The following is a 13,961-nucleotide window of genomic DNA, read 5'->3' on the forward strand; positions in this document are numbered from 1 at the left end:
TACAATCCTCTTATTTACGCCTTCATGAACAAACAGGTGAGTCTATAACCCCCGAACTGCATAGATATACACTAACATAGTGGCACACACACACACTCAGTCATTGACAAACACTCCGAAATGAGGCACATCAGAGGTGAGGAATACCTAGGATAGGAATACCTAGGATAGGATAAAGTAATCCTTCTCACCCCCCCCCCTTTAAGATTTAGATGCACTATTGTAAAGTGACTGTTCCACTGGATGTCATAAGGTGAATGCACCAATTTGTAAGTCGCTCTGGATAAGAGCGTCTGCTAAATGACTTAAATGTAATGTAAATGAGTCAGAACAGGACACACAACCGTATCATGTTCATTGTCTGTCATATAAATCTATCTACTTCTCCCTCAGTTTAACGCCTGCATCATGGAGACTGTGTTCGGAAAGCAGATTGAAGAGACTTCAGTTTCAGCCTCCAAGACTGAGGTCTCCACAGCATAAACTGTGACGGTGGTCTCAGTCCATCAGGAGCCCATCCCCAACAGCCAACACCTGACCACCCCTTACCTCCACTGCTTCATACCAGGAAGGTCCTACTGTCAGAGAACTTTTCCAAACTCCATAGTATTATTATCATAATCAGTGTGTGATTTGTATAGGGTTTGTGGTGGTATTGTTGGCCATTTTATTTCTTATTCATATGGGATCACCCCTTAGCACACCATGAGAGCCAAAAAGGGGTTCATTTTCTCCTGCTCTTTCTTTCTCTTCCTCCTATCCACCTCTCTCTCTCGCCTCTCCTCTCCCCCACAAATCACACCCTGTTTAAGACCGTAATGAATCATGTACATTTCATTCTGAATATTGACCGAACCTTTCTGATGATGGCATATATTAGCTTACTAAAGCTGCAGTCTAAAAATAGCAATGCATGAAAAAAAAATGAAGAAAAATATGAGTTTAGCACTTTTATTTTTGTATCTCCAGAATGGGGGGTCTTGGGGTGGATTCAATAAACCATCTAAGGTTCCCCAACACTTGATTGAAAATGTGAGTTCAGGGCAAATAGGGTTTATTGAATCTACTCCTTGATGAAATACTCAAAATGTTGATTTATTGTAACATATCTAAGGTAAATAAAGATTTATATTGTATTATGATGCACTTTTATAACAGTGGTGGACAGTGTTTTATTTCAACCACAATTTATTGGATGTCTTAACAAAAATCATTAACACAAACACAACCAGACAAACAAACTCTTAAAAAGAAGACGTGCCTTGAGGCTCAAACTTGAACAAATAAGTTTACTCAATTCGTTTTTTTTTTTATTGAGAAATGGGCTGTGGAATCAAAAGTACAGCATTCAATCCAAAATATGAATGTCCATACATTCTGTGCATAAATTCAGAAAATAAACACTTGCTGACTATGTAAATACTTCAACATAATCTTAATTTAATTTTAAGCAAGCGTAATTCAGCAACGACGCTGCAATGCACCAACCTTTCAGTTCAGCACGCCCCACACGAAGGAAGGACAAACGCTCTCATTTCTAACCAATAGAACAGATGCGTTCTCACACTTGTGCTGCTACTCAATAGTCCAAAACGCTTTCCTTTTCTTGTTTCACATTGGTCATCTAACATACTTCTTTCACCTATCATTTTTTTCTAGACTAATGCAGATGGAGGCAAGGAGAGGAAGCCACTGTAGACTGCTGAGAGGCAGTGATTGACAGCGGAGAAGGCTACAGAAGCAGTGATGAACTGCTAATAATAACGGCCCTAGTCATGATAGACAAATACAGTACATGTGAAGAAAAGGGGGTCAAAGAAAGTGTTTATGGAGAAACAGAGCAGGGTGAGGGATGATTTCACTGTAGTGGACTCATGTTCCCATCACCCCCTGATTCACTGATATTTAGTGTCAGTTTCATTGGTTGAGCTCCCAAAAGACTACTCAGAGAAGGCACACACTGGGTAAAAGGAAATGTAGGAGGCTAATGTTGGGTAGCATCTCTCATCTACTAACTATACTAAGAAATGATGGGCTATCACTACAATCAGTGTCATTCAAAACATGACTGTAAAAAACACCAAATCATTCCCACATATGAAGGGTTTGGTGGAAGAATTTTAAATGATTACAACTCCAAAAGGAGTATTCGGTGCTTGTGAGTATACCATTGTGTTTCAAACCAAGGCAAAAAGAATGACCAATCTAAACTACCTATGTACGTAACAGAACAATAAAATGAAGTGTTGGGATGGGAAGTCAGTATATATAAACACACGTAACTATTAGGTGCTATCAACCACAAACGAATTGGAGACAATGTACTGTATGAATATGTTTCGTACAAAATAAAAATCAAACCAAGTATAAAAATGTTTTATCTAGCTAGGACTAAATCATCTAAAACTCATCGTGCCGTACCAGCGCCTCGCCAAAGTCAGTTGCTTGACTTCCTACAAACAGGTCGTACTTATTCAGGATCTCTTCCTTGCTGAGCTTTCCATCCTGAAATCAAAACAAAAAAGGATATTTAGTCAACACAAGGTTTAAAACAGACACAGATATTGTGAGTGAAATAAATAAAAGGGGAGAAAGAGAGAATGAGAGAAAGAAAGAAAGAAAGAGAGAAAGAGTGAACGAGAGAGTGAACGAGAGAGAGAGTGAAAGAAAAAGATAAAGAGAGAGATGAAAGAGAAAGAGAGAAAGAGCGATTGTCTCACTTTGTTTGAGTCAGACTCGTAGACGAGGTGTTTGGCCTCGGCCTCTGCGTGGTCGTAGTCTGAAGGAAGGATCCAGTCCATAGTCTCCTCCCGATCCATCTTCCCGTCTTTGTTCTTATCCCGGAACTCTGAGAATTGCTCGCGCTCTGTCGCAACCCAGTCTGGCTCCTCCATCTCATCTTCATGGTTGTACATGTCACCTAGGAAACGAAGGAGAGGAGGTAGAAACATCAATACGGTACATCTATTGAATGGGGACCTCAGAATAAAGTGACTACACACTGAGTACACCAAACATTAGGAACGACTTCTTCAATGCTTCCTATAGTTGTGTTAAGTTGGCTGTATGTCCTTTGGATGGTGGACCATTAATGATACACACAGGAAACTTTTAAGCGTGAAAAACCCAGCAGCGTTTCAGCTCTTAAAACAAACCGGTGTGCCTGGCACCTACTACCATACCTTGTTCAAAGGCACATACATCTTTTGTCTTGCCCATTCACCCTCTGATTGGCACACATACACAATCCATGTCTCAACTGTCTCAAGGCTTATACATCCTTCTTTAACCTGCCTCCTCCCCTTCATCTACACTGCGTTAAGTGGATTTAACAAGTGCCATCAATAAGGCCTAGTCACTTTACCCTGTCTTCATGTACATATCTACTTCAAGTACCTTGTACCTCTGCACATTGATCAGGTACTAGTACTCCCTGTATATAGCTCCATTCTTGTGTATTCAATTGTGTTAGTTACCATTACATTTTTTCTAATCATTTATTAAACTCTGCATCATTGGGAAAGGTTTGTAAGCAAGCATTTCACTGTGAAGTCTACAACAGTTGTAGTCTGCACATGTGATAAGTAACATTTGATTTAAGGGACCATAGCTTTCACCTGGATTCGCCTGGTCCGTCCATGTCATGGAAAGAGCAGGTGTTCCTAATGTTTTGTACACTCACAGTATGTCCACTTCAGTCCTTACCTATGTATTCATTCAGGTCAATGAAACCATCACCATTCTTATCAATGTCCTCCATGGTTTCCTGTAGGGTAAACAAGGAGAAAGAGGAGGATGGTCAGGGAGCCGACCGGTGAACGCTGGTCCCGTGTTTCATTTTTTACAAATAACATTTAATCTAACGAACACAGAGAATGAAACACACATACCAGCACCACTATGTCCTTCATGTGGTCGTACTCCTCTGGGTGTAGGAAGGCGGTGAACTCCTCTTTGTTGGCGATCTGGTCGCCGTTCTGGTCGGCCATTTTGAAACGCCTCTCATCCCTCGCCATCATGTGCTGGTAGTTGTAGCCATCATCTGGTTCCGAGTCATCTGTGTGTTCAAAGGGAAGCGGCTATGATCTCTAGTCAATCACACGTGATACACCCTGACCTGAATTGACACGGTAAATCAACCAATCAGTGAAACTAATACTAAAGGCCCTGCAATTATCCAACCAATCATAACCAACACATTTATGTTTTGAACCAATTGCATTTCCCGGGCTCCTGCTCATGCATGCTCACGTCATGCCCTTCTTACCCAGATAGGTACCATAAGTTACGTTCCTGTATTCCTCCCAGGAGATCATGCCATCATTGTTGACATCAAAGTCCTTCCATTGGCGGTCCACGTTCTCATAGATGTACTTCTTCTGAGCCTTCTTAATCCAAGCTTTCAGCTCCACCTCAGTGACAAAACCATCACTGTCCCCATCAATCTTCTCTACGATCACACTGTAACAGAAAGGGTAAGAGCAAGAGAGAGAGAGAGAGAGACTTAAAAAAATGAAAAATGTAGTTCAAAAGAGGACAAACTACATTTACTATAATACAAATGTAATATCAGTCTATGTGAAAGTGACAGCCTGTTCTTTGAATCTGATGATGGGAAAGGGGAATTCTACCTCCTCTCCATTTACTGGCAAACAAGTCTATACGTTGATGAACTTTTACTGAAAAGAGAACATACTTCCTTGTGTGAGTGACAGCATTAGTTTTACATTGCAATAAGTACTTTTACATTACTCTGCCACGTTAACATACAGGTAACTTGTAGGTAGCAAACTACATGAACAGTCTCTGATTGGCTCCTCAACTAGGGCTATGACAGTCTTGGAATTTGAGGTAACGGTAATTGGCAAGGCCAATGTACACGTCACCGACAGAACCGTTCAAGGGATAAGGGGTCAAAAAAAGGAGAGATCACAACTCTTATTTGTACACTTGTTTACATGGATATGCTTCTTAATAAAGGCCTCATTGAAAAAAGCCATTACACATTGTTATCATCATGGCATTTCATTATTATTATTATTATTCAGGTTATTACTAATATTAATCAACAAATTAAGAAACAAATGATTCTGTCTCTTCTACCACGAAGAGGCAGAATCATTAGATAATTTATTCTGGTATTGCAGCTATGTAGCTTGTTTCTGGTCACAGGTTATAATATTTTTCTTCAACAATCTGTAGATGCTATGCAATTAGAAAGAATTTCAGAATTCTAGGGGCGCCACCCGGCGTGCCACCTAGGCGAGCCTGACGAGCCGGCCGAGGCATGAGCACCGGACAAGCCGGGTGGAGGGTAGAAGGTGTGATGGTGCGGGGGTGCTTTGCTGGTAACACTGTCTGTGATTTATTTAGAATTCAAGGCACAGCATTCTGCAGCGATACGCCATCCCACCTGGCATGCGCTTAGTGGGGCCATCATTTGTTTTTTTAACAGGACAATGACTCAACATACCTCCAGGCTGTGTAAGGGCTATTTGACCAAGGAGGAGAGTGGAGTGCTGCATCAGAATGACCTAGACTCCACAATCACCCGACCTCAACCCAATTGAGATAGTTTGGGATGAGTTTGAATGCGGAGTGAAGGAAAAGCAGCCAACAAGTGCTCAGCATATGTGCGAACTCCTTCCAGACTGTTGGAAAAGCATTCCAGGGGTTAGCTGGTTGAGAGAATGCCAAGAGTGTGCAAAGTTGTCAAGACAAAAGGGTGGCTACCCTGAAGAATCTCAAATATTAAATATATTTTGATATGTTGAACAGTTTGTTTTGGTTACTACATGATTCCACGTGTTATTTCATAGTTTTGATGTCTTCACTATTATTCTGCAACGTAGAATAACACCTCATCTAGCCTAGCCCTATATGTTTTAATACGGTTTGTATCACAACTAAAGTGGCCAAATAACTTCTCAAATCAGGCACATTACAAGGGGTGTAGAGCCTAACTAATAGGCAGCGCGTGAGTTTCAAGTTTGGGGGAGATCTTTTTCACCATAAAAATGCACCTTTATAATAAAAGCATTACAATGCATAATTGCATTTGCGGTCACTTTTGATAATGTTTTCCGCTAATGGAAAATGTGCGCTTTTAGCCTACTACCATGTGCGCATTGCTGCGCTTATGTGAAGAAATAGCCTAATAATTTATCAACATTTTAAACTAAACATTCAGATGTGTTGCGTCGGCAACATTGCGTAAACAAGTTCTCATGCTAGTTTTTGTATTCATTTGGGATATATCGCATCCCACAACGGTTCCAGACTATGTTTGTAAAATGTATTTCTAGCACAGAATAGGTCGAACTTTGGGGATAGTAGATTGACATTGGCTAGTGCTTTTGCTGTTCGTGCTTTTGCTGTTCTGTCTTCACTTGTAGCCTGTAAGAAAGACCGGATCACGTGATGGAGCACGCAGCACTTAGGGAGAAGGGAACAATGGCCACTGGCCGCAAAAGGCATGAATTTTTTGGGGGTGCATTACGGTCACACAAAGGGGATGTTGCTGTGAAATTCTCTGCATTATCAAATATTTGTCAAATTGTGAATGAGTGACTGATATAGTTTTTTTTGCACAGGCTGTATAAACTAAGCAAAGCTCATGCGTTTCAAGCTACTTTTTTCAAAACATCATTAAAGTCGGGGCTTCCCGAGTTGTACAATGGTTAAGGCACTGCAGTGCTAGCTGTGCTAGCTGTGCCACTAGATATTCTGGGTTCGAGTCCAGGCTCTATCGCAGCCGGCCGCGACTGGGAGACCCATGGGGCTAAGCACAATTGGCTCAGCGTCATCCGAGTTAGGGGAGTGTTTGGCTAGCAGGGATCTTCTTGTCCCATTGCTCACCAATGACTCCTGTGGCGGGCTGACACAGTCGCCAGGTGACACATTAGTGCAGCTGGCTTCCGGGTTAAGTGGGCATTGTGTCAAGAAGCAGTGCGGCTTGGTTTGGTTGTTTTTCGGAGGACGCACTGCTCTCGACCTTCCGACTCTACGTACGGAAGTTGCAGCTATGAGACAAGACTAACTACCAATTAGGGTATTCCAACTGGATACCTCAAAACATACAGCCCAACGATTGTATAACAACTAAAGATGCATAAATAACTCTAAATTAAGCATATAGGAATACCTATTTTTTTATTAAACACTCAACACAGAATAACCGCACAATCCCTCAAATCGCTTGGAGAAAATATAATTTCTATTTTATTCAGCTTTCTTCCAAATGTATTCTTCATACTATAAAATAACGCCACGGAATTCTAAGCAAATCTTTTCTGCATAATAACTAGTGCAGGCCTCAGCCATTTCAGCCAGATCAGGGCCTAACATAAGGACAACTCAGAGTATGCTATTCTGTTCTTCTGAAATAGACTACATTTTCTTCATATCATGCTTCTTTAGACATGTCTAAATTATTAGACTTTTTCAAATGTAGATGTTCCAAAGGTCTGCATCAGTGGCTTGTAGGCTATGAGTGGAAGCCAGGAGATGCTAAATGTGTTTGTTAATTAACGGTCAATTACTGTGAGACCAACAGTTATTTGCAGCCCTAGTCCAGATAGGCTACTTTAGGAAACTTTCTGAATGGACATTCTCTCTGTAGAGAGAATCAGCAAACTCACACAAACACACACACACACACACACACACCCCATAAAAGCATTCAACAATCAAAACCACCAGCATACTCTACTTCAGACACAAGAGCAAAAATTTATATTTTCACTAAAACATAATCAAAAACCTAGGCCTACCTTAGGCTTTCCTGAGAGTAGGTTGGAAGACATTGACAATGAAAGATAGTATTCTATGCTATAGAATGAAGATCAAATTGACCATCATTAAAATAGAAACAAATACACGTAACATGTCCCTAACCTATTTATCAGCGACTTTGATTATGGAGGGGGAGAGTGTTGGAAAGATTTTTCAAATACTGTGAGTAACTATTGTAATGGACTTCGTTGACTTACTATGTGAAGAAAATATGACTTAGAAGCCCAGCTGGGCACTTTCCTACTTTTGACATTTGCGAAAAGCAGGCCAGGTACTTCTGTGCGTGTTCAGGCGCACGCTCCGTCAACATTAACAGGTCAGAGAAACCAGACACATGCTCACTGCTCACATGGAGCGAGTAAATGAGGATATGAAATAAACCAAAACTTGTTTATCACAAGTGTGGCAGGTTTTGAACTGTGCAAACAAGAATGAGAACGGTAAATTACTGTAATTAATACATGCATTAACAGAAATGAATGTAACCAGATGACAGGAATTAATGGGAAATTGCCTATTTTACAAATGGTATCCTACCACATAGGCATTCCTAAAAGTGCATTGCGGGCCTAGGCTACTATTCTACTTTGCGGGGATAGGAGGACAGCAATTTTTTGGGTCTAGCTTAGGGCAGCATATCAGCCAGAACCGGGCTTGATCAGCATTGATTTGTTTATAATTTTTTTTAAATATCCTGTATCAAATTATACCATGCCAGGTTGGAGGCTTGGTGAATTGTCCATTTGACACAACATTAGTGCATTATATGCCTCAGAGCCAGAACAACCTTGCCAACTGCTGTTGAATAATTAATGAATAGTCAGAAACATCTAAACTTTTTTTAAGGAAGACCAGATTTATTTACTAGCAAGCAATGAAAACATGTACTATATAAAAAAAAGTCCACACATCAAACAATGTTTTAACTGAAATGTCATAGCCTATAACACTCTACATCCCACTCTACAAGCAATTAGCTGCTCAAGCAAATGAAAGCTGTAAAGAGGAGGAGATGTAGAAAGTTCAATAGACAAACTAAGTTAACAAAACATTTGCTTACAATCATTAGTAAACACTTCCGCTATTAGGTAAAGTTTATCGACATGAAAATAATATTAATACAAAATAATAATTCTAAAATGAATGTAGGCCTATTTAAACGCTTTTGACGGTTTTATTTTCATGACGCTCTTCATCCATAATCGTCAGTTACACGGTTATTCAATTACCGTCACAGCCCTACCCTCAACTTGATACTATTGATACACAGCCGAGCCGAGGAATGGTGGCCACATTGGACTACTGAGACGCAGCCAGGCAGAGACTTGAGTCTACTCACCCTAGCCTGCGCTTGCTCTCCTCTGGGCTGAGCTCGTCAAAAGATTTGGCCTCCTTTTGTCCCAGGAAGGCATCGTGGTCGTAGTCGAAGCCCTGAGCATCGTCATGCTCGCGGCTGCTGAGAGGTGCATCGTGGTGAACACGTTCCTTTTTCTCGGTGGGTTTACTGGTGGCATAGACCACGCAGAGGGCAAAGCACATGAGCAACGGCCTGATCTCCATCCTATGAGAGAGAGAGAGAGAGAGAGAGAGAGAGAGAGCAAGATTAAAGACACCACCTCCAGAGTGTTAACATCACATCTGCTGCTCATTAAGGCTGTTCAAAGTCTTTCAGAATTTAAACATCTCTTTGACATTATGGTGTTACAGTACTTGTTTCACATATTCAACTGTTGGTTGTTTATTAAACTGTTGCTGCTGGCAGCGTGTCAGCATAGACTTGTGATAGGACATTTAAAAATGGAAGAAAAGAGATGAGTCCTCTAGACAGGATAGGACAGATGAGTCAGGCAGGAAAGCCTAAATACATGTCTGAAGTGCATGCATGATGTCATGTGGTATTTGTAACATTGCGGTTGTTATATTGTTAACAGTATTTGAATGCAGATCAGGGGAACCACAACATCAACATTGCTCACTATAACGGTAAAGTGGAAAGAATGTAGCGTTTGGCTGTCTGAACACAAATATAGGCACAATTTGTTAACATACACAATGTATCAACGTATACACCATTCACACACGGAATACACTTTATGTAATATGTCACATTTCGCTACATTACCAAATGTGGAACAATACAACAGAAATCAGTTGTTGACTGTAATGTAAGATATTTTGTCTTCAGTCACTTCATCCTAATAAGAACGCCTGCTATCCGCTAGCTCTCTTGTCAGACTATTGGAATGTGCCTGAATTGCATATCCTACCGTTAATGGTTAGCTGATCATACAAAGTAACACTATCAATATTAGCGTGTAAGAGAAGTAATATCATTGTATTACCTACCTACCTGCCTGATGATTCCAGACACAATATCTACACTATGTCTGTTTCACAAGTCAACAGTTTAATAAACACACCCTAGCATCGGCCTCCTTCCTTCTTAAAGGAGATCCAATGAGATTACAAATTTGAGCCTTTACGAGCTTTGATTGGTCCACTTCAGCAAAAAGGCACATTTGGACGATGACCTAACGTTCCATAATAAAACATTTATACATCGTATTCAAGTTTGATTGGCTTACACGAAAAGCGTTGTAGTGTTTGAACCAATCGTGTTTTAGAGAATGTTTTTACATTGGGTAAAATCTCAGCTGTGGACACTTTGTCCGAAATCTCATCCTGGGCACCTGATTGGCTACTAATTGCCACGTCCCCAAATTTGAGTAAATCTTTCTAGAACTGTCATCATCCGCTGAAGTTTACATGGAAATGTTTTGCAGTTGCTGTTGAACATGGGATAAAATATAAATACATGTGAAGTGAACATGTTCTGCGTTTCAGTCCGTCTATCAGTCGTCAGTCTTGAGTGGACCTGCCAACTTTAACTAGCTAGCTTCAGTGTCGTGAACGAGACCTAAATATATGCAGCTGATTAGGTGTTACATTTATGGGGAGATGGATATGGTAGAGGGTAAATAAATAAATACATTTACAGTATAATACATGTTGTTTAACATTTGGGTTTGAATTTGTGTGGGTTTAGATGTCGCCCTAACATGAATTGTTATTTTTTTTGCCCGCTATTTCACTGTCAAAGGAGGTAGGCTCAACTAACTTTGGTATGAATGTATGTGCAACATTCACTGAAAAATCGAATAAAAGTTTATTGGTCGAGTACACCGTTTTGCAGATGTTATAGCAGGTGCAGCTAAATGCTTGTTACTAGCTCATAACAATGCAGTAAAATGCCAAACATGTACACAAATAATAATAAAAATATTGAAATGTCGGAACAAATCCAATTAACCCAAATAGCACTGTAACAGTAATCCAAATGCAATCTATACTATATACACAATAAATTGACATATTATATACTAAGAATGATACAGTATGTACAGCAGTAGATAAATTAGAGTGAGCTATGCATATTAATACATATGTAGTGTGTATAAACAGTGTAACTAAAATGCTATGTCCAGTAGTAGAAATAATAGATGAAGCTATGTCTAGAATACAGTGCTTAAATACACAGTACAAAACCCCCATGTCAAAAAAACAAAACAGAGTACGGAATATAAATATACATGTATGTGAATGGTGTGTACACTGAGTATAGGAACACCTTCCTCATATTGAGTTATATAAGTGGTAAACTGTTCTTGACACAAACCGGTGCACCTGGCACCAACTACACTGAACAAAAATATAAACGCAACATGTAAAGTGTTGGTCCAATGTTTCATGAGCTGAAATAAAAAATTCCAGAAATGTTCCATACACACAAAAAAGCTTATTTCTCTGAAATGTTGTGCACAAATTTGTTCTCCTTTGTCAAGATAATCCATCCACCTGAAAGGTGTGACATATCAATAAAATGATTAAACAGCATGATCATTACACATGTGCACCTTGTGCTGGGGACAATAGAAAGGCTACTGTAAAATGTGCAGTTTTGTCACACAACACAATGCCACAGTTTTGAGGGAGCTTGCAATTGGTATGCCGACCACAAGAATGTCCACCAGAGCTGTTGCCAGATAATTAAATGTTTGGTAGTGGGTCCAACCGGATTCAAAACTGCAGACCATGTACTCCCAGTCATGTGAAATTCATAGATAAGGGCCTAATGAATGTATTACAAATTACTGATTTCCTTACATGAACTAGTAACTCAGTCAAATCTTTGAAATTGTTGCATGTTGCGTTAATATTTTTGTTCAGTATGGCCTGAAGATAGACGTTGTTAATCAGTTTCTCGGTTCCAGCTTTGATGCCCCTGTACTGTCTCCGTCTTCTAGATGAAAGTGGGGTGAACAGGCTGCTCTTGATGGTGCATCTGTATAAGTTCCTGAGGGTCTTAGGGGCCAAGCCAAATTTCTTCAGCTTCCTGAAGTTGAAGAGGTGCTGTTGCGCCTTCTTCACCAAGCTGTCAGTGGGAAGGGACCATCTCAGGTCCTCAGTGATGTGCACGCAGCGGAACTTGAAGCTTTTGACCATCTCCACTGTGGCTCGCTTCGGTGTGGATGGGGGCGTGCTCTCTATGCCGTTTCCTGTAGCCCATGATCATCTCCTTCATTTTGTTGACTTTGAGAAAGAGGTTATTTCCCTGGCACCAATCCACCAGGGCTCTCACCTTCTCCCTGTAGGCCAGGGTACCCCAACAGGAGTCCCGCAGGCGATTATATTTAGCTCCCTAAGTTATCAATATCTCCAAGTTATCTCTATCTAAAACATCTGGATCGGGAAGTGGCGACCCGTCATTCAGGGCCGGTGGGGCAGAGACCGACCTGTTTTGAGCCCCAGCTGTTTAGCTAAAACAATATATAGATGTTTTTTTTGTGTATGTTTTGGATGGTATTTTGGCATTAATACATGTCACATACCAGTTTGCAACCAATGTATTAAAATAAAAGTGAATAAAGCTACATACAAACATAGTCTCTGTTTTGCTTTTTTGAATAAGACAGCTCCAAAATGCAGGTGTTTCAGCCTAGCTCGGTGCTTTCCGTGGTGGTGGGACAGCCAGCGGAAAATACAGAGCGTAGGGGTTGATAATGTTCTCTAGTTGCACCATGATTGCCTCAGTGTTCTGACATTCATGGGGACACTACGTCACCGCAACATCTAGGGGGAGAGCTCAAATATTCAAGCCCCTTGGGTGCTGCCATAGAGTTAAATCAGAAAAGCCCATCCAAGAAGGCTCAAGATCCTTGGCTACAGATAAAATGATATCAAAGTTTTTAAATTGAACCTTTATTTAACTAGGCAAGTCAGTTAACAACAAATTCTTATTTACAATGACAGCCTACAAGGGAACTGCCTTGTTCAGGGGCAGAATGACAGATTTTTACCTTGTCAGCTTGGGGTTTCGATCCAGTAACTTTTTGATTACTGTCCCAACGCTCTAACCACTAGAATACCTGCCACCCCAAAATCACATTATATCTACCGTAGCTTTGATTGGACCGATCATGTCAACATCATACTTTCAAAATCTTAGCTAGCAAGCTAGACAAGCAGTCATCGTCATGAATCACATCAACAATCTACTGGAAAATCCTTTTCAATCCAACATTGGAAATCACAAATTCAACAATGAGTGGTTTGGAAGGAATCAGTGGCTAACTGCAAGCGTTGCAAAGCAATCACTAGCCTGCTATTCATCAGTGGAGAGGGTGTGTGGTCCAAGTCTGGGTTTAAGGGTCTCTATTCCAAGTTTAAATGGATAAACATTCAACACCATGGGTAAGAAAAGTTTGAATACATTAGCCATGCCGTCAATCCAGCATGACTTCTGCCGTGTTCAAAACAACCGGAAACTCGGAACTGGGAAATCTCAGACTTCAGTGAGTTCAAGACAACTGGGAACTCAGAAAAAAACAAGTTCCGACTGGGAAAATATGTTTTGAACGGTGATCCAACTCTGAATTCCAAGTCGGGAATTCAGGCCTATTTCTAGAGCTCCGTCCTGAAGATCACTGATGCCATGATTTAACCTTGTTTTTTCCAGTTGTCTTGAAAGCACCATAAATCCAGAGAATTACTTTCCTGTTCAAGTGAGCACAGCACAACATGGCGAGTCCAATAATATATTGTATGCTGCCGCATAAATTATTTAAAATGCCAGGGAGATATGTATACTGTAGCTAAGAAAGTAATAC

General features: G+C 40.5%; 1 protein-coding gene and 1 long non-coding RNA gene across 5 annotated transcripts; one reads left to right on the top strand and one right to left on the bottom strand.

Moving 5' to 3' along the window:
* On the top strand, positions 1 to 1,152 carry LOC124019222. The gene is made up of 2 exons (XR_006835754.1): positions 1 to 36; positions 394 to 1,152. It is a non-coding gene; the product is annotated as an uncharacterized LOC124019222 (long non-coding RNA).
* A 132-nt stretch (positions 1,153 to 1,284) lies between these two features.
* On the bottom strand, positions 1,285 to 10,299 carry LOC124019221 (calumenin-A). 4 transcript variants are annotated; one of them, XM_046334629.1, is made up of 7 exons: positions 10,145 to 10,299; positions 9,134 to 9,355; positions 4,280 to 4,461; positions 3,891 to 4,057; positions 3,706 to 3,766; positions 2,721 to 2,920; positions 1,285 to 2,505 (listed from the first exon to the last, which is right to left on the bottom strand). In XM_046334629.1, the coding sequence occupies exons 2-7, from the start codon at positions 9,352 to 9,354 to the stop codon at positions 2,401 to 2,403; spliced, it is 936 nt and encodes a 311-aa protein (XP_046190585.1). In that variant the 5' UTR covers position 9,355; positions 10,145 to 10,299; the 3' UTR covers positions 1,285 to 2,400. The 4 variants fall into 4 exon arrangements, with proteins under 4 accessions (XP_046190585.1, XP_046190581.1, XP_046190583.1 ...); XM_046334625.1 differs by having other exon boundaries at positions 4,268 to 4,461; XM_046334627.1 differs by having other exon boundaries at positions 4,268 to 4,461; positions 10,141 to 10,280.
* Positions 10,300 to 13,961: the final 3,662 nt, after the last annotated feature.

This window comes from Oncorhynchus gorbuscha, unplaced genomic scaffold, assembly GCF_021184085.1.
Source record: "Oncorhynchus gorbuscha isolate QuinsamMale2020 ecotype Even-year unplaced genomic scaffold, OgorEven_v1.0 Un_scaffold_8:::fragment_2:::debris, whole genome shotgun sequence".
Classification (NCBI taxonomy): Eukaryota; Metazoa; Chordata; class Actinopteri; order Salmoniformes; family Salmonidae; genus Oncorhynchus; species Oncorhynchus gorbuscha.

Excerpts from the sequence above, each read along its gene's own strand:
- LOC124019221 (XM_046334625.1), bottom strand. The coding sequence starts at position 9,354 with ATGGAGATCAGGCCGTTGCTCATGTGCTTTGCCCTCTGCGTGGTCTAT. Across the intron at positions 3,767-3,890 it reads TGAAGGACATAGTGGTGCTG|GAAACCATGGAGGACATTGA; the intron begins GTATGTGTGTTT and ends TTTACCCTACAG. Across the intron at positions 2,506-2,720 it reads ACGAGTCTGACTCAAACAAA|GATGGAAAGCTCAGCAAGGA; the intron begins GTGAGACAATCG and ends TTTTGATTTCAG.